The sequence below is a fragment of the Ranitomeya imitator genome, chromosome 8, assembly GCF_032444005.1.
Source record: "Ranitomeya imitator isolate aRanImi1 chromosome 8, aRanImi1.pri, whole genome shotgun sequence".
Classification (NCBI taxonomy): Eukaryota; Metazoa; Chordata; class Amphibia; order Anura; family Dendrobatidae; genus Ranitomeya; species Ranitomeya imitator.
The window spans coordinates 5,788,658-5,808,026 of NC_091289.1; the positions used below are offsets into that span (position 1 = coordinate 5,788,658).

The 19,369-nt window shown below is 49.7% G+C and overlaps 2 protein-coding genes across 2 annotated transcripts in view; one reads left to right on the forward strand and one right to left on the reverse strand.

The window, feature by feature from the left end:
- The window catches only part of FBLN2 (fibulin 2), a 109,881-nt gene that overhangs the window by 201 nt on the left and 90,311 nt on the right, over positions 1 to 19,369 (forward strand). The gene's annotated exons all lie outside the window — the stretch shown is intronic.
- TNNC1 (troponin C1, slow skeletal and cardiac type) lies at positions 108 to 11,796 on the reverse strand. Its single transcript, XM_069736155.1, has 6 exons — positions 11,712 to 11,796; positions 7,423 to 7,453; positions 6,621 to 6,767; positions 6,053 to 6,167; positions 1,508 to 1,644; positions 108 to 271 (listed from the first exon to the last, which is right to left on the reverse strand). Exons 1-6 carry the CDS (start codon positions 11,733 to 11,735, stop codon positions 240 to 242), a joined length of 486 nt encoding a protein of 161 aa, XP_069592256.1. The 5' UTR covers positions 11,736 to 11,796; the 3' UTR covers positions 108 to 239.

Consider the following 19,369-nt stretch of genomic DNA (forward strand, 5'->3'; position numbering starts at 1 on the left):
GTGAACGCTTCCTGTAATTTTAGTGTTTGGGGAAACTAGAACCACCGGACACTTCCTCTAGATATTTAGAGAAATCCACACATTCGCAGTCGTCCGCCATGGCGGGATTCTGTCAGTCGCCTCCTTTATTGGGGTCTGTATACATTGCACCAGTAAATATTATATGTTATATTACGGGGGTCTGGTGGGATCGGTCTCTGTCGTCACAGTTTTCAGACTTTTGGGGGTCCGATTTTCTTTTATTCGACTCCTTTCATGAACTCTAGAAATTCTATGAAGAGAGAAAAGATGAAGAAATGAGGTTCTGTCGCAACGGTGTGCAGCCCTGCACCGTATATCGCAATATGGCGAGGCGTGCGGTCCTGGACTGTATATCGCGATATGGTGAGGAGCACTGCCCTGCACCGTATATCGCGGCATGGCGAGGAGCTGTACCGTATATCGTGATATGGCAAGGAGCACTGCCCTGCACATATATCGCGATATGGCGAGGCGCGCGGCCCTGTCTGTATATTGTGATATGGTAAGGAGCACTGCCCTGCACTGTATATCGTGATATGGCGAGGCGCGCGGCCCTGTCCGTATATCGCGATATGGCAAGAATCACTGCCCTGCACCGTATATCGTGATATGGCAAGAATCACTGCCCTGCACCGTATATCGTGATATGGCAAGAATCACTGCCCTGCACTGTATATCGTGATATGGCGATTCGCGTGGCCCTGTACCGTATATTATGATATGGCAAGAATCACTGCCCTGCACCGTATATCGCGATATGGCGAGGCGCGCAGCCCTGTACCGTATATTGTGATATGGCAAGAAGCACTGCACCGTATATCGTGATATGGCAAGAATCACTGCCCTGCACCGTATATCGCGATATGGCAAGAATCACTGCCCTGCACCCGCGCAGCCCTGTACCGTATATTGTGATATGGCAAGAAGCACTGCACCGTATATCGCGATATGGCAAGAATCACTGCCCTGCACTGTATATCGTGATATGGCAAGAATCACTGCCCTGCACCATATATCGCGATATGGCGAGGCGCGCAGCCCTGTACCGTATATTGTGATATGACAAGAATCACTGCCCTGTACCGTATATCGCGATATGGCGAGGCGCACAGCCCTGTACCGTATATTGTGATATGGCAAGAAGCACTGCACCGTATATCGCGATATGGCAAGAATCACTGCCCTGCACCGTATATCGTGATATGGCGAGGTGCGTGGCCCTGTACCGTATATTGTGATATGGCAAGAAGCACTGCCCTGCACCATATATCGCGATATGGCGAGGCGCGCAGCCCTGCACCGTATATCGTGATATGGCAAGAATCACTGCCCTGCACCGTATATCGCGATATGGCGAGGTGCGCGGCCCTGTCCGTATATTGTGATATGGCAAGAAGCACTGCCCTGCCCCATGTATCGCGAGCGCTCGGCCCTGCACCGTATATCACGATATGGCGACTATTTCCGGCTCCCGACGTGAACTTACCGTCGTAATCGATTTTGCCGTCATTGTTTTTGTCGCCGTCTTTCATCAGCTCCTCGATGTCGTCCTCGGTTATGGTCTCGCCGGTCGCTTCCAGCATGTTCTTCAGCTCCTCCAGGTCAATGTATCCGTCGGCATTTCTGCAGAGATGTGAAGATCTGGAAATATCTGTGTTCCTTCTCCCATCATGCCTTGCGCAGGAACAACTACCCAAATTCTGTCCCTAATTTGATACAATGTTGCGGGACTTCACAGATACTTTGTCATTTTTTACTTTCCTAACTCCCAGTGGCGTATCTAGGGGGGGGCAGCCGGGGCATGTGCCCCGGGCGCAGCTGGCAGGGGGGCGCAGTTGGGCCGCCAAATGTCTCCCCTGGCAGCTGCATTCTGCCGCCCTGCACTCGGAGTCAGCTGTTCTCTGTGTCGGACTGTCAAGCTGACATCCGGCACAGAGACGCTGCAGCGCGCGGCTCCCAGTGTTCAATTGTACTCGTATCTTACGGACATGAGTACAATTGAACATCTGACTGCACTGCAGGGCCTGTCTAGAATGGAGCTGAGGTAAGATGTCACCGGAAGGGGCGGGGCCTCCTTCAGTCCAGTGAAGGAACCAGGAAGCTGCTGGAGTCGTGTGAGGAGGACTGAGGGTCTGCAGCATGCAGCCATGTGAGGAGATTACCGAGGTGTGTGGGGATTGGAGGGATAATGATGAGGGGCTGTGTAGTGGATGATGAGAAGCTGTGGGGATTGGAGAGATAATGATGAGGGGCTGTGTAGTGGATGATGAGAAGCTGTGGGGAATGGAGGGATAATGATGAGGGGCTGTCTAGTGGATGATGAGAGGCTGTGGGGAATGGAGGGATAATGATGAGGGGCTGTGTAGTGGATGATGAGAGGCTGTGGGGAATGGAGGGATAATGATGAGGGGCTGTGTAGTGGATGATGAGACGCTGTGGGAAATGGAGGGATAATGATGAGGGACTGTGTAGTGGATGATGAGACGCTGTGGGGAATGGAGGGATAATGATGAGGGGCTGTGTAGTGGATGATGAGAAGCTGTGGGGAATGGAGGGATAATGATGAGGGGCTGTCTAGTGGATGATGAGAGGCTGTGGGGAATGGAGGGATAATGATGAGGGGCTGTGTAGTGGATGATGAGAGGCTGTGGGGAATGGAGGGATAATGATGAGGGGCTGTGTAGTGGATGATGAGACGCTGTGGGAAATGGAGGGATAATGATGAGGGACTGTGTAGTGGATGATGAGACGCTGTGGGGAATGGAGGGATAATGATGAGGGGCTGTGTAGTGGATGATGAGACGCTGTGGGGAATGGAGGGATAATGATGAGGGGCTGTGTAGTGGATGATGAGACGCTGTGGGGAATGGAGGGATAATGATGAGGGGCTGTGTAGTGGATGATGAGAAGCTGTGGGGATTGGAGGGATAATGATGAGGGGCTGTGTAGTGGATGATGAGAAGCTGTGGGGATTGGAGGGATAATGATGAGGGGCTGTGTAGTGGATGATGAGACGCTGTGGGGAATGGAGGAATAATGATGAGGGGCTGTGTAGTGGATGATGAGAGGCTGTGGGGAATGGAGGGATAATGATGAGGGGCTGTGTAGTGGATGATGAGACGCTGTGGGGATTGGAGGGATAATGATGAGGGGCTGTGTAGTGGATGATGAGAAGCTGTGGGGAATGGAGGGATAATGATGAGGGGCTGTCTAGTGGATGATGAGAGGCTGTGGGGAATGGAGGGATAATGATGAGGGGCTGTGTAGTGGATGATGAGAGGCTGTGGGGAATGGAGGGATAATGATGAGGGGCTGTGTAGTGGATGATGAGACGCTGTGGGAAATGGAGGGATAATGATGAGGGACTGTGTAGTGGATGATGAGACGCTGTGGGGAATGGAGGGATAATGATGAGGGGCTGTGTAGTGGATGATGAGACGCTGTGGGGAATGGAGGGATAATGATGAGGGGCTGTGTAGTGGATGATGAGAGGCTGTGGGGAATGGAGGGATAATGATGAGGGGCTGTGTAGTGGATGATGAGAAGCTGTGTGGGGAATGATGATGGGCTGTGTAGTGGATGATGAGGGGCTGTGTGGGGAATGGAGCATGATGAGGGGCAGTGTGGAAAAAGAAGGAATGATGAGGGGCTGTGTGGGAGAAGGGGGGTGATGAGGGGCTGTATGGGGGTGATGGGCTGTGTGGGGAATGGGGGATGAGAGGCTGTGTGGGTGATAATGAGGGCCTGTGGGGAATGGGGGGATGATGAGGGGCTCTGTGGAGAAGCGGGGTGATGAGGGCCTTTTTGGGGAATGATGAGGGCCTGTGGGGAATGGGAGGGTGATGAGGGGGAGATGGGGTTGATGAGGGGCTGTGTGGGGGATCAGGAGATGGGGGTGATGAGGGGCTGTGTGGGTAATGGGGGGATTTATTGTGTGGGGTTGAATTGGAGTGGAGATGGGAGATTTGAGGACACAAAATGAACAGCAAAGGGGGTGATGGGGCACAGAATAGAAACTGAGTAGTGGGTTCGTAGCATGGGGGCAGTGTAAGGGCACAGCCAGGAGGGGACAGTATACCAAGGAGGGGGAGTGTGATGAGAGAGTACAGTGTAAATACTGGGCCCTATATGGGGGACACAGTGTGAGAGGACAGTGTGAAGAGGGGACCGGTATGGAAAGGAGAGGTCAGTGTGAAGAGCATGTACCATAAGAGGAACAGTGTGGGGGTCATATTTTGTGAAGACAATATAGTGAGGGGCAATTTTTCATTCAGGAGCATTATAATGACACTTGTATCTTTAAGGGCATCGTGAAGATGAAGAAAAGAAGAACGACTCCAGAGACGACATCATCTATAAGGTACCTGGATGTAAATGTTAATTGTGATACTGACTAACTCTCATGTTTTTATTTATGTTAGGAGCATTAAAGGGGATGTCCAGGTTTGTAATGTGTCTGCAGTCATTCTTCGTGACTGCAAACTTCTGAGTTCTCACAGTGCTCATTGCACACTGTCAGGATTCTCTCGTGCTGGCAATTTACATACATGTGGTCACGTGCTGACTAGACATGTGTGGCCTCCGTCAATGAAAATGAACTGAGCGAGGCCGGGCACGTCTAGTCGGAATGTGTTCAGAATTATACAAATCACATGCTTGTACTGACATGACCGTCCACCAGCAAGGGAGAATCCTAAAAGTGTCCAGTGCATTCGTTGTGAGAATTCAGAAGTCTGCGATGTCAGGATTCAGGTCAGCAGGTTCCAGTAGTCGTCACATGGACACGTCACTCATATGTGACTTTCACACTTATGGTCTGGTGACAACGAGCTTTTCTTCTGCTTCTCAGTTTTTCACTGAACATTGAGAGCATTAGGGAGAGGAGCTTGTGGGTACATGACTAAGTGCGCAAATTGCATATGTGCTGGGGGGGAAGGGGAGGGGGGGGCGCCAAAATGAATTCTTGCCCCGGGTGCCAGAAACCCTAGATACGCCTCTGCTAACTCCACTCACATCCAGAGCTGCAGCAATTGTATCTCTAGTCTCCAGCCAGAGGTCAGTCTGCAGATCTGTGCTGCTGCCACCTGCTGGTCGTTGGCCTGTAGAGCACATCCTGCTGCTTTATGATGATGCCCTGTGTGGGATCTCAGACCCTCAGACAATGAATGCCAGCATAGTGCATGAAAGAGCAGAATTTAGACTGCAGCTCTGCATGTGAGTGGAGTATAAGAACTTCAAATGCAGCTGTGGATGTGACTGGAGTACACTATCTGTGTGAAAACAAAGGCCAATGTGAACAGAACAATAAATGCAGCTGTCACAGGGGTCATGCTGAGTGGTCGGCCCTGTGCCGCTGTCGTCTTTCCATGGTTTCCCTCACAATCACTTAATTTTGCAACCTAAATGTGACTGGAAAATATTACTTGTGAATGCAGCCCCTCGTGTGTGATTGTTGATGCAGCTTTGGATGTGACTGGAGCGTATACTATTATTATTATTATAGCGCCATTTATTCCATGGCGCTTTACATGTGAGGAGGGGTATACATAATCAACCCAAAGTGACCGTATAAACTAAGCACATGGCAGTGCAGGGGATAAAACATATCTCCCAACCATCCGGGATCCAACAGTCCTGAATGCGGGAGGTCGGGGGAAAGTCTCCAGAACATGGACATGATGGAGGAATAGGAGCCGACATAAGGACCTGCAGGTGATTGACAGCGCTGCTGTCTGCAGCCTAATCTCAAGCAGGTCAGTGCTGTCAATCATCTATGAGGGGGCGGGGACATGCAAAACCGTGGCTCTTGGTCACGCCCAGAGTGCACCAAGCACCTAATTAGTATATTTGATCAGAACTGTAGTTTCTGCAGAGGAGGCCGCGATCACTAACGGTGCGATGATTATAGGGGCCACATCCCCTACAAGGCCGTGTGCTTAGATTGGGCTGACACACTCCCTTTAATGCTGACCAGAGGATTTTGCTGCATTATGTCTTAAAGGGCAAGTTCACAATGTCCCTCATCACTCACTTGTCGAACATGCGGAAGAGATCTGACAGCTCCTCCTCGGATTTCCCTTTACTGTCGTCTTTCATGCACCGAACCATCATGACCAGAAACTCATCGAAGTCCACAGTGCCGCTGCCTGGAGGAGGGAAGCGCCAGCGATGAACATCATCATACACTGCCAGCCCCAGAACTACAACTCCCATCAGGCCTCCTGACATGCAGCATGCTGAGACTTTTCATACTTTAATCATTGTGCTCCAGTCCAGGGGTGGAGATGGGGCCCCGGAGATCAGGGGGCCACGGTCACCTCCAAAGCAGATGGAATTGTGCATTATGAGGAGCTATTGGACTGTAAGGGCCCATGTATTGTTCTTGCACAGGGGTCTCGTCTGTCTGTTTCCACCAGTGCTCCACTCACACCCAGAGCTGCAGTCACAGTTGTGCTTTGCTGCCCCCTGGTGGTTCTGTGTCTGGGCTGAGCTGCATATTCAGTGATGCTGCTCATGCAGCTGAACTGTGATTGCAGCTCTGGATGGGACTGGAGCATAAGATGTCAGGTTATATGTGATCTATAAAGTACAACTCTCACCATCCTCATCCACCTCGTCTATCATCTCCTGCAGCTCCTCGGGGGTGGGGTTCTGTCCCAGCATTCTCATCACTTTGCCCAGCTCCTTTGTGCTGATGCATCCGTCCTCCGCATCTTGGACGAAAATATCAAAAGCTGCTCTGAATTCTGGAAAAAAAATGAAAAAACAAAACACAAAACTTTATGAAACTGTAAATCGGAATGATGTCATTTGTAGCCAGTTATTGGGATATTGTGGAGTATTTTTAGGACAGGATGAATCTACATTTGTCCATCTGCTCATTTTCCCAAAAGACTCCTGGCAACTTCTTATCGCTATGCCTATTACCAGCAGAGTGACAGGAAGTGTTATCATGGGGACACAGGCAGAGCAGTTCTTATAAGTGGAAGTGGTAAATTCTAATTGTGAACTTCTGCTAATGAGCGCACATATAACATATATCAGGCGCCTTGTCTTCTGCTTCTTGTCAGTTCATTATTCATTTTTTTATAGATAGAATGAAAACCTGTACAAATAGCTTCTCACAGCTGAGGGTTTGTTACTTTTTGGATCGAATCTAAATAATCCTCTGTGACATAAACTCCCTGACCGCTGCAAACTGATACATTGTAACAAAATATCAGGACTGGAGAGACTTGTGCTGCTCGCAGAGGATTGTATGGACTAGATACAAGTGTAACAAACCCTCAGCTGTGAGAGGATCAGGATGGCATTTCAGCTCCTCACGGTTTCCATTCACTGACAGCAAGCAAAGCATTTACAGTTATGAAATGAAAATTTCCAGATTATTTGGATATTTACCGTTTTTTTGCTCGTCTGTAAGTTGTTCAACCTGAAAATTAAAAAGATGAAGAAGTAAAAGAGGAAAAAAACAATAATTAGTGTCGCTGTCAATGCACAATATTATTATTAACAACAAACCATAAAAAGCAACAGGTCAGTTACGATGGAAAAACTTGTTAATAGGAGCTTTATATATGCGACGCCCATTGTAACAAACCCTCAGCTGTGCACAGGACTGGAGGGGATTTCTGTTCACAGACATAAAGCGCAGATCTTGGAATAAATAATTGAATATCTTCTTTTTCTTACAAGATAAACACAGTTGTGATGATGGAACAATGGAGCAATCACCGGATGCTCCGAAGCGTCGCCCTCATCACTGTACTAAATCCAATCAGGCGATCGGCGCGGCCGGAGGATTATATCTGGCTCAGTGATACAAACGGCGGAGATCGGGATAAAACACCTTGTTCCCAGTGCTGGCAGCGAATCCAGGAGCCTTTATCTCCTCAGCCAGGAATAGCATCAAGAGGGGCCAAAATATAGTCCAGAGGGCACGTCACCTAATGTGGGGGGGGGGGGGGACCCAGAGGAACAGACCCCAAAACTGCCAAAATCCCCAGTGATACCATTCTCTGCGGTGCATCACCGCTGATCTCTGGTGATGGATAGGAGGCATTCTCGGTGAGGTCACCACTGATCTCTGGTGATGGACAGGAGGCATTCTCAGTGATGTCACCGCTGATCTCTGATGGATAGGAGGCATTCTCAGGGATGTCACCTCTGATCTCTGGTGATGGATAGGAGGCATTCTCAGGGATGTCACCTCTGATCTCTGGTGATGGATAGGAGGCATTCTCAGTGATGTCACTTCTGATCTCTGGTGATGGATAGGAGGCATTCTCAGTGATGTCACCTCTGATCTCTGATGGATAGGAGACATTCTCAGTAATGTCACCGCTGATCTCTGGTGATGGATAGGAGGCATTCTCAGTGATGTCACCTCTGATCTCTGGTGATGGATAGGAGACATTCTCAGTGATGTCACCGCTGATCTCTGGTGATGGATAGGAGGCATTCTCGGTGAGGTCACCACTGATCTCTGGTGATGGACAGGAGGCATTCTCAGTGATGTCACCGCTGATCTCTGATGGATAGGAGGCATTCTCAGGGATGTCACCTCTGATCTCTGGTGATGGATAGGAGGCATTCTCAGGGATGTCACCTCTGATCTCTGGTGATGGATAGGAGGCATTCTCAGTGATGTCACTTCTGATCTCTGGTGATGGATAGGAGGCATTCTCAGTGATGTCACCTCTGATCTCTGATGGATAGGAGACATTCTCAGTAATGTCACCGCTGATCTCTGGTGATGGATAGGAGGCATTCTCAGTGATGTCACCTCTGATCTCTGGTGATGGATAGGAGACATTCTCAGTGATGTCACCGCTGATCTCTGGTGATGGATAGGAGGCATTCTCGGTGAGGTCACCACTGATCTCTGGTGATGGACAGGAGGCATTCTCAGTGATGTCACCGCTGATCTCTGATGGATAGGAGGCATTCTCAGGGATGTCACCTCTGATCTCTGGTGATGGATAGGAGGCATTCTCAGGGATGTCACCTCTGATCTCTGGTGATGGATAGGAGGCATTCTCAGTGATGTCACTTCTGATCTCTGGTGATGGATAGGAGGCATTCTCAGTGATGTCACCTCTGATCTCTGATGGATAGGAGACATTCTCAGTAATGTCACCGCTGATCTCTGGTGATGGATAGGAGGCATTCTCAGTGATGTCACCTCTGATCTCTGGTGATGGATAGGAGACATTCTCAGTGATGTCACCGCTGATCTCTGGTGATGGATAGGAGGCATTCTCAGTGATGTCACCGCTGATCTCTGGTGATGGATAGGAGACATTCTCAGTGATGTCACCTCTGATCTCTGGTGATGGATAGGAGACATTCTCAGTGATGTCACCGCTGATCTCTAGTGATGGATAGGAGGCATTCTCAGTGATGTCACCTCTGATCTCTGGTGATGGATAGGAGGCATTCTCAGTGATGTCACCGCTGATCTCTTGTGATGGATAGGAGACATTCTCAGTGATGTCACCGCTGATCTCTGATGGATAGGAGGCATTCTCAGTGATGTCACCGCTGATCTCCGGTGATGGATAGGAGACATTCTCAGTGATGTCACCTCTGATCTCTGGTGATGGATAGGAGGCATTCTCAGTGATGTCACCGCTGATCTCTGGTGATGGATAGGAGGCATTCTCAGTGATGTCACCGCTGATCTCTGGTGATGGATAGGAGACATTCTCAGTGATGTCACCGCTGATCTCTGGTGATGGATAGGAGGCATTCTCAGTGATGTCACAGCTGATCTCTCATGAATGGACTTGTTACATTAAGAATCTGAGGTCACTCCGCAGGAAGGTAAGGGTTAATGGTGAGGTGGAGAATATTCCCTTTTTGGAAATCAAAGCTGAGTGGCAATATGTTCCATAATCCTCAGTGGTTTATTTCGAGCTGTGCGGATTTCTGTAGAATAGACAGGTGGGTGATAATCTCCATTGTCTCCAGTAATGTTACTATATATAGTGAGGATCACATGACTTCAGACATACGAGGACACATTCTGGGAATTAGGACGATCCCTGTGATGTTGGATCATCTATAGTCAGGTCTGTAAATGCAGCTATGAATTCTCTGCAGACAAGTGAGGCACCGAACACCTTGAACCTCTCTAGGCTCTACATTAGGATTTGTTTCCCCAGGAATGATCCTACAGTTCCTTGTCCTGCGGGAAGAACTCCGGATTATAGGACCAGAGACAAAATTACAAGTTTATCAAGTGCAGAAAATTCTGAACGTGCACAAAAAAGTCAAAATCTGGAATTTCCAGTATTTATTCGATCATCAGATTCCGTTATCAAGAACATGAATGTTCCTGTCACTCACCCTGTCCTACAATCTCCTCCCCTAGTAATGGCTGATAACAGGGAATAATAGCTTGTAGGCTCCTGTCCTACAGTCTCCTCCCCATTAATGGCTGATAACGGAGTAATAGCTTGTAGGCTCCTGTCCTACAGTCTCCTCCCCCAGTAATGGCTGATAACAGGGAGTAATAGCTTGTAGGCTCCTGTCCTACAGTCTCCTCCCCCAGTAATGGCTGATAACAGGGAGTAATAGCTTGTAGGCTCCTGTCCTACAGTCTCCTCCCCCAGTAATGGCTGATAACAGGGAGTAATAGCTTGTAGGCTCCTGTCCTACAGTCTCCTCCCCCAGTAATGGCTGATAACAGGGAGTAATAGCTTGTAGGCTCCTGTCCTACAGTCTCCTCCCCCAGTAATGGCTGATAACAGGGAGTAATAGCTTGTAGGCTCCTGTCCTACAGTCTCCTCCCCCAGTAATGGCTGATAACAGGGAGTAATAGCTTGTAGGCTCCTGCCCTACAGTCTTCTCACCAGTAATGACTGATAACAGGGAGTAATAGCTTGTAGTCTCCTCCCCAGTAATGGCTGATAACAGGGAGTAATAGCTTGTAGGCTCCTGCCCTACAGTCTCCTCCCCCAGTAATGGCTGATAACAGGGAGTAATAGCTTGTAGGCTCCTGTCCTACAGTCTCCTCCCCATTAATGGCTGATAACAGGGAGTAATAGATTGTAGTCTCCTCCCCAGTAATGGCTGATAACAGGGAGTAATAGATTGTAGTCTCCTGCCAGTAATGGCTGATAACAGGGAGTAATAGATTGTAGTCTCCTCCCCAGTAATGGCTGATAACAGGGAGTAATAGCTGAGGCTGTAATCTTGTTCTGATCTAATACATCTCACAGCTGGGGACTTGGTACAATTGGATCCAGGCCAGACAATCCTCTGAGGCCCTTGTCACAAATTTACCTATAACTCTATTAATACACTGGGTAGTTTGGATAATGAATGATGAGATGCTGCTTTTTTCTGTACAGAGTGAATCCAGTGAATTATGCCAAGTGCTGCCCATACAGTGAGGTTGGGGGCCCAGGTCTCCACAGGGGTCCGTCGGGGGATTCCCCTGTTACCCTGTGGTCCAGTCCGAGCCTGGCTACAATGTATCAGTCTGGAGTTCAGACTGTTCAGGTCACAGAGGATCTAGACCTGATACAATGTAACAAACTCTCACCTGTGTGTTGTATTCGATCAGGATTTTGTGTCTGGCTGCTAACACAAATGTTCCCATTTACCGGCAGCAAAGATTTAGAACTAGGTGAGACAATGAAGTGTACAGTGTATCAGAGGCGTCACATCGTATAGTCACTTACCGCTGCCTTGTAGATGTCGTCCATGATGGCGGAGGTTGCAGAGATGAGTGTAGCGGCATCGGCTGTGAGTGGAGCTTATATGTGAGGGGGGACTGTATGGGGTCCCAGCCCTGCGCCCGTCCCACCCTTATAGGGAGCACATCAGGTGCCTATTTATACCTCAGCCAGGACGCTGCATTGTCCTCAGCTGGGGGGACTCCTCACAATTGTCCCCATTTTCTGGCTGCGGTGGTATCTCACTCCGATGTAACGCACCAGAACCAAAAATGTGACAAAGCCTTGTAAGATTGCTCTCACTAAGTGTATTGGGGGACACTCGCTTGGCACGGGATTAACGTAGTCAGGCACGATTTTTGAACACAAAACAGTCCATGGGGTTTATTAAAGTGTCATAAACCGGGTTATGCACAGTTCATATTATACATTCCATAGAACACAATAGGCACCAACTGGTGATATTAACTTGCAGCTTTGTTTTAACACTTCATTTACGGCTTTGACTCACGTTTACGGCTTTGTCTCACAGACACTAAGCATGCTGGACCTCTCACTTCGCCCAGTTACCATGGCTGTCTGTACGCCGTACACTTCACCAATGTCCAAAGTCACATACAGCGCATATGACACTGGGTCGCGGTCTCTAAACACGCCGAACCTCACTCCGTTCAGTCACCGTGGGAGACCACACAGTTCATAGAGCATCACAAGCACCAACAGTCTGTAAAGGTACCTGACGGGAGCTCCTGCTCCACCTGCTGACTCCTCGACAGTCCTCTCCTCCGGGAAAGCTGCCTCACAGGGATCACCATCTTGCCTGTGCGGCATATCCTAGTCAGTCCAGACCCACCGAAGGACGGTAGCTTCCCAAACAGTTCTTCAGTGTGCTATTCAGGACTCCTACTCCCAGGAAATCCAACACACCAGGCTCACCAGGTCCAAAGCCCCACCATGTGCTCTTCAGGACTCCTACTCCCAGGAAATCCAACACAGGTGGTTCAGTGTGCTATTCAGGGATCCGGTCCTACTCCCAGGACCTCCCAACACACAGGCTCTCCAGGACTTTCCACTGGAACCATACAGAAACCATGTGACCCACACCCTGGTCACATTATATACCCTTAACCACTCCTCTAGATGGGAGTGTGGATGTGTGGCTAATTTGTCCCACCCATCTCACACAACTAGCCAAGTAAGTCTCCCTTACAGCTACACCATACATATACAAACTTGAGGGACTACAGGTCCCAGAACAACAACATTGCATCAAACTTACTACAAAGACTCCCTCTGCGACACATATCGGCCATTCATAACACAGCCAGTCACTGTTTCACCACCATTATCACAATAGATATGCCTCCATGCACATCCCAAAGAGCACTCACAGCGCCCCCTAGCTGTCACAGGGGTCACTGCATCACAGCCTATAGAAAAATCCTTAAATGAAGAGAAACAGCGTGTAACCAGTGGCGTAGGAAGAGGGGTGCGGGGGGGGCGGTCCGCCCCGGGCGGCACAATGCGGGGGGCGGCCGGCGCTGCAGAAGAAAAAAAAAAAAAAAAAAGACGCCCCTTTAAATCTTCGGGCGGCGCCGTCCGCCGCCACGAGCAGGGCCAGCTCCCCCCACCACCGGACCCCGCCCCCCGCTCTATACTCACCTCTCCTGGTTCCTGCGGCGCCGGCAGCTGCAGCGTCCTCTGACTCTGCGACGTCTCAGAGCAGAGGGCGCGATGACGTCACTACTGTGCGCGCCGCTCTGCCTCTCTGTCCTGAGCGTCGCAGAGCCGGAGAGACGCTGACTGCACCGGACCTGCGCTAGGAACGGGAGAGGTGAGGATTTTACTTTTTTTTTTCTTTATGTCTGACTGTCTGGGGCTGGGGCAATGCTGGAGACCATGGGGCAGATTGCTGGACACACTGGGGCAGTACTGGAGACCATGGGGCAGAATGCTGGACACACTGGGGCAATACATGAGACCATGGGGCAGATTGCTGGACACACTGGGGCAATACATGAGACCATGGGGCAGATTGCTGGACACACTGGGGCAATACAGGAGACTATGGGGCAGATTGCTGGACACACTGGGGCAATACAGGAGACCATGGGGCAGATTGCTGGACACACTGGGGCAATACTGGAGACCATGGGGCAGAATGCTGGACACACTGGGGCAATACAGGAGACCATGTGGCAGAATGCTGGACACACTGGGGCAATACAGGAGACCATGGGGCAGATTGCTGGACACACTGGGGCAATACTGGAGACCATGGGGCAGAATGCTGGACACACTGGGGAAATACTGGAGACCATGGGGCAGAATGCTGGACACACTGGGGCAATACAGGAGACTATGGGGCAGATTGCTGGACACACTGAATACTGGAGACCATGGGGCAGATTTCAGGACACATTGAGGCAATGCTGGAGACCCTGGGCAGACTTCTGGACATACTGGGGCAATACTGGAGACCATGGGGCAGATTGCTGGACACACCGGGGCAATATTGGAGACCATGGGGCAGAATGCTGGACACACTGGGGCAATACAGGAGACCATGGGGCAGATTGCTGGATACACCGGGGCAATACTGGAGACCATGGGGCAGAATGCTGGACACACTGGGGCAATACAGGAGACCATGGGGCAGATTGCTGGATACACTGGGGCAATACTGGAGACCCTGGGGCAGATTTCTGGACACATTGAGGCAATGCTGGAGACCCTGGGGCAGACTTCTGGACACACTGGGGCAATGCTGGACACTGGGGCAGATTGCTGGACACACTGGGGGTAATATGCTGGATACACTGGGGCAATGCTGGACACTGGGGGTAATATGCTGGACACACTAGGGCAGACTGCTGGACACACTGGGGAAAGGCTGGACACTGGGGCAGATTGCTGGACACACTGGGGGCAGTGCTGGACATACTGGGGCAGATTGCTGGACACACTGGGGGTAATATGCTGGACACACTGGGGCAGATTGCTGGACAACATGGGGGTAATATGCTGGACACACTGGGGCAGATTGCTGGACAACATGGGGGTAATATGCTGGACACACTGGGGGCAGGACTTGAGGCATGGGCAGAATGTAGATACGGGGCATGATTGGAGACACGGGGCAGGATTGGATCATGGGGCAGGACGGATACGATGGAGGCTGGTGGGGCAGGATGGGGAGATCATATGGGGTAGAATGGATACTCATGAGGGCAGGATGCGAGAACATATGGCTGGAGCCAGGAATGAGAAACGGGGCCAGGGTGGGGAATATTATTACCATAGGGGCTAATTAAGGGATATTATTACTGCAGTGATGTATTTATTTTATTTTTTGAGTGTACTGTTTTAAATGGGGGTCGGTCCTGTTACTGTGCAGGTGACACTATATCACCTTTTTTTCTTCATGTGATGTAATGTAGAAGTTGTGAAAAATTAAGTAATGTGTTCTGCAAGCGGAGCTCGAGATAACTGTGTTATTTCCTGCAGAAACGAGTCCTGGCTGGAAGGAATGATGGCGGTCTGTGCTGGATGAAAGATGAAGGACTTCACCTAGAGACGTCACTGGTGAGTCAGTGTTACCTATACACTGACACTATACACTGTATACTATATAGAGGTCCTGTGTATAATGTCACCAGTGATCTCTGTATTACCTCTACACAGACACTGCATACTAAGTACAGATCTCCTGTGAATACTGGCACTTATGGTGATAGTATTGTGTTTTTTTTTTTATTACTGATCAGTATTGTAGTATTCAGTCACTATGTGGTGGTAATATGTGGTCTGGAAATGGTGTTGTGGTATTTGTCCCTTGTATGTAGTATTATTCGGTCACTATGTGGCCTGGTCATGGTGTGGTGGTATTAAGTCACAGGTGTGGCATGTGGGGGTGACACCATTAGGCCCAGTTTAAGTTCTACAAAACAGGAAAACCGTTTTTGGTAACCTTTGTGTGTATTGAGCCGGGGGGGGGGGGGGGGGGGCGCCAAACTCGGGAACAGCCCCGGGCGGCAAAAGCTCTAGCTACGCCTCTGCGTGTAACATCCGGAGTCACTCCGCTCGGGGCGTTCATGTTGTGTGGAGACATTGTATCAGCACCCGTAGACTGGAGCCAGTGACACACATAGGGGGGATTCAATGGAAATGTTCGGAGGGGCTCAGATATTTCTCAGTCCCGGGGGCAGGAGCTGGAAATCATGATTGGCGTAAGTCCACATAGACGCACATTCCGCCACTATTCAGACCAGGCAGATCGGGAAGATTGAAGGTGACGAGAAAGCTGCAGAGAAAAGGCAGCGATGTTTACCTGCCCAGGTCTCCACACAACTTTGCTTTTTTGATGAGAAACCTGCGCCTGCGATCACAAGACGCACAGTCATCGGATGTCTCAGTAGCGCAAACTTGAGATGGGATGGAAATTTCCAGAACTTGTATCCAATCATCTGATCTGAAAGGGTTAAATTTACTAGAGGGATAGTTTTTGGTGCAGGTATAGAAACAATTTCTGCACGTTCCGCCCCCTCTGTGGCCGATGATGGAGGGTCCTGAATGTGTGATGTCTTTTTGCCGGACACATGATTTTTTTTAAAGAACATAAACATGAAATATGTTAATATGTTGTTCATGACAATCCTCAATGTAACATTTACCGAATTGTGTTCTTACAGTAATTGGCATTTTCCTAGCGCGTCTGCAATTTATGACTTGGCCACCAGGTGGTGATGTAATTTATTTATTTTTATTTATTTTACTCCTTTTATAGCGCCATTAATTCCACAGCACTTTACAGACATCATGTAACAAGAGCGTCAGACACTAAATAACAGAAATAATGGAAGAAATCCCTGATTCCTTCATTCTGCTCTCTGTGCACTGACTTCCTGAGCAAGCTGGAAAAGTAAAGCTGTAGTGTAAAGTATGGAGGAGGAACACAGAAGAAGCTTGCACCTCAAATGACACAAGAGGTCGGTTTTAGACTTGCCCAGTCTCCTACATTGTAGGATTTTTACATATTTAATTTGCATTTTATTGCGTGAAATAAGTATTTGATCACCGACCAACCAGCAGGAATTCTGCTCTCACAGACCTGTTAGTTTTTCTGTAAGAAGCCTCCTACTCTGCGCTCATTACCTGGATTAATTACACCTGTGTGACCTTATTACCTGTATAAAAGACCCCTGTCCACTCACTCAATCACACTCCAACCTCTCCACCATGGCCAAGACCAAAGAGCTGTCTAACGACACCAGGGACAAAACTGTAGCCCTGCACAAAGCTGGGATGGGTGACAGGAGAATAGACAAGCAGCTGGGCGAGAAGGCAACAACTGTTGGCACAATTATTAGAGGATAGAAGAAACACAAGATGACTGTAAATCTTCCTCAGTCTAGGGATCCATGCAAGATCTCGCCTCATGGGTTAAGGAAGATTCTGAGAAAGGTCAGGAATCAGCCCAGAACTACACAGGAGGACCTGAACAATGACATGACCTGAAGAGAGCTAGGACCACAGTCTCGAACATTACCGATAGTAACACACTACCTCGTCATGGATTAAAATCCTGCAGGGCTCCCCTACTCACACCAGCACATGTCCAGGAACATTTAAAGTTCACCAATAACCATCTGGATGATCCAGAGGAGGCCTGGGAGAAGATCATGTGGTCAGATGAGTGGAAAATAGAACTTTATGGTATCAACTCCACTCGCCGTGATTGTCGGAAGAAGGATAAGTTCAACCCCAAGAACACCGTCCCAACCGTGAAGCATGGTGGGGGAAACATCATACTTTGGGGGTGCTTTTCTGCAAAGGAGACAGAACAATTGGACCGTACTGAAGGGAGGATGGACAGGGTCTTGTATCGTGAGGTTTGAGCCAACAACCTCCTTTTCTCAGTAAGAGCATTGAAGATGGGTCGTGGCTGGGAATTCCAGTATGACAATGACCCGAAACACACAGTCAGGGCAACTAAGGATCGGCTCCGTAAGAAGCATTCCCAGGTCCTGGAGAGGCCTAGCCAGTCTCCAGACCTGAACCCAATAGAAAATCTTTGGAGGAGCTGAAACTCAATGTTGTCCAGTGACAGCCCCGAAACCTGAAAGATCTGGAGAAGATCTGTATGGAGGAGGGGGCCAAAATCCCTGCTGCCATGTCTGAAAACCTGGTCAAGAACTACAGGAAACGTCTGACCTCTGTGACTGCAAACAAAGGTTTCTGGACCAAATATTAAGTTCTGTTTTTCTGAAGAACGGTATCTAAACCTCCTAAAACAACAATTTGTCCCATCATCCAGAACAATGTGGGGGTGATTCTATTACCCCCATGATGGAGACCAGGTCATAAGTCAAAAGTGAGAACTAAGTGATTGGGGAACAAAACATTGACATTTTGTGTCCATGGGCAGAAACTCCCCAGATTTCATCCCACTGAAAACCTGCAGTCAATCCTCAAAATGAGACAAACAAAACCCCAAAATTGTGATAACTCCGAGCTTTACTGAGACAAGAACGGGCGGCCAGAAGCCGATATCCAGCTGCCGGGGGAAGGGCAGAAATCTAGTGAATAAGGGGCAGATGACTGGAGAATGATTGGCAGCAGTGTGGAGAATATGAGGCAGGAGTCTGGAGAATAAGGGGCAGGAGTGCGGAGAATAAGGGGCAGGAGTGTGGAGAATAAGGGGCAGGAGTCTGGAGAATAAGGGGCAGGAGTGTGGAGAATAAGGGGCAGGAGTGTGGAGAATAAGGGGCCGGAGTGTGGAGAATAAGGGGCAGGAGTGTGGAGAATAAGGGGCAGGAGTGTGGAGAATAAGGGGCAGGAGTGTGGAGAATAAGGGGCAGGAGTGCAGAGAATATGAGGCAGGAGTCTGGAGAATAAGGGGCGGGAGTGTGGAGAATAAGGGGCGGGAGTGTGGAGAATAAGGGGCGGGAGTGTGGCGAATAAGGAGCGGGAGTGTGGAGAATAAGGGGCAGGAGTGTGGAGAATAATGGGCGGGAGTGTGGAGAATAAGGGGCGGGAGTGTGGAGAATAAGGGGCGGGAGTGTGGAGAATAAGGGGCGGGAGTGTGGAGAATAAGGGGCGGGAGTGTGGAGAATAAGGGGCAGGAGTGTGGAGAATGAGGGGCAGGGGTGTGGAAAATGAGGGGCGGGAGTGTGGAGAATAAGGGGCGGGAGTGTGGAGAATAAGGGGCGGGAGTGCGGAGAATAAGGGGCGGGAATGCGGAGAATAAGGGGCGGGAGTGTGGATGCGGAGAATAAGGGGCGGGAATGCGGAGAATAAGGGGCGGGAGTGTGGAGAATAAGGGGCGGGAGTGTGGAGAATAAGGGGCAGGAGTGTGGAGAATAAGGGGCAGGAGTGTGAAGAATAAGGGGCAGGAATGCGGAGAATAAGGGGCGGGAGTGTGGAGAATAAGGGGCGGGAGTGTGGAGAATAAGGGGCGGGAGTGTGGAGAATAAGGGGCAGGAGTGTGGAGAATAAAGGGCAGGAGTGTGGAGACTAAGGGGCAGGAGTGTGGAGAATAAGGGGCGGGAGTGTGGAGGATAAGGGGCAGGAGTCTGGAGAATAAGGGGCAGGAGTCTGGAGAATAAGGGGCAGGAATGTGGAGGATAAGGGGCAGGAGTGCGGAGAATAAGGGGCAGGAGTGA

What these genes read in the sequence shown, in the direction of transcription:
- TNNC1 (XM_069736155.1), bottom strand. Translation starts at nt 11,735, where the DNA reads ATGGACGACATCTACAAGGCAGCG. An exon ending in ACGACATCTACAAGGCAGCG is followed by an intron (nt 7,454 to 11,711) that starts GTAAGTGACTAT and finishes TTTAATTTTCAG; the next exon opens with GTTGAACAACTTACAGACGA. An exon ending in CTCTTCCGCATGTTCGACAA is followed by an intron (nt 1,645 to 6,052) that starts GTGAGTGATGAG and finishes ACATCTCTGCAG; the next exon opens with AAATGCCGACGGATACATTG.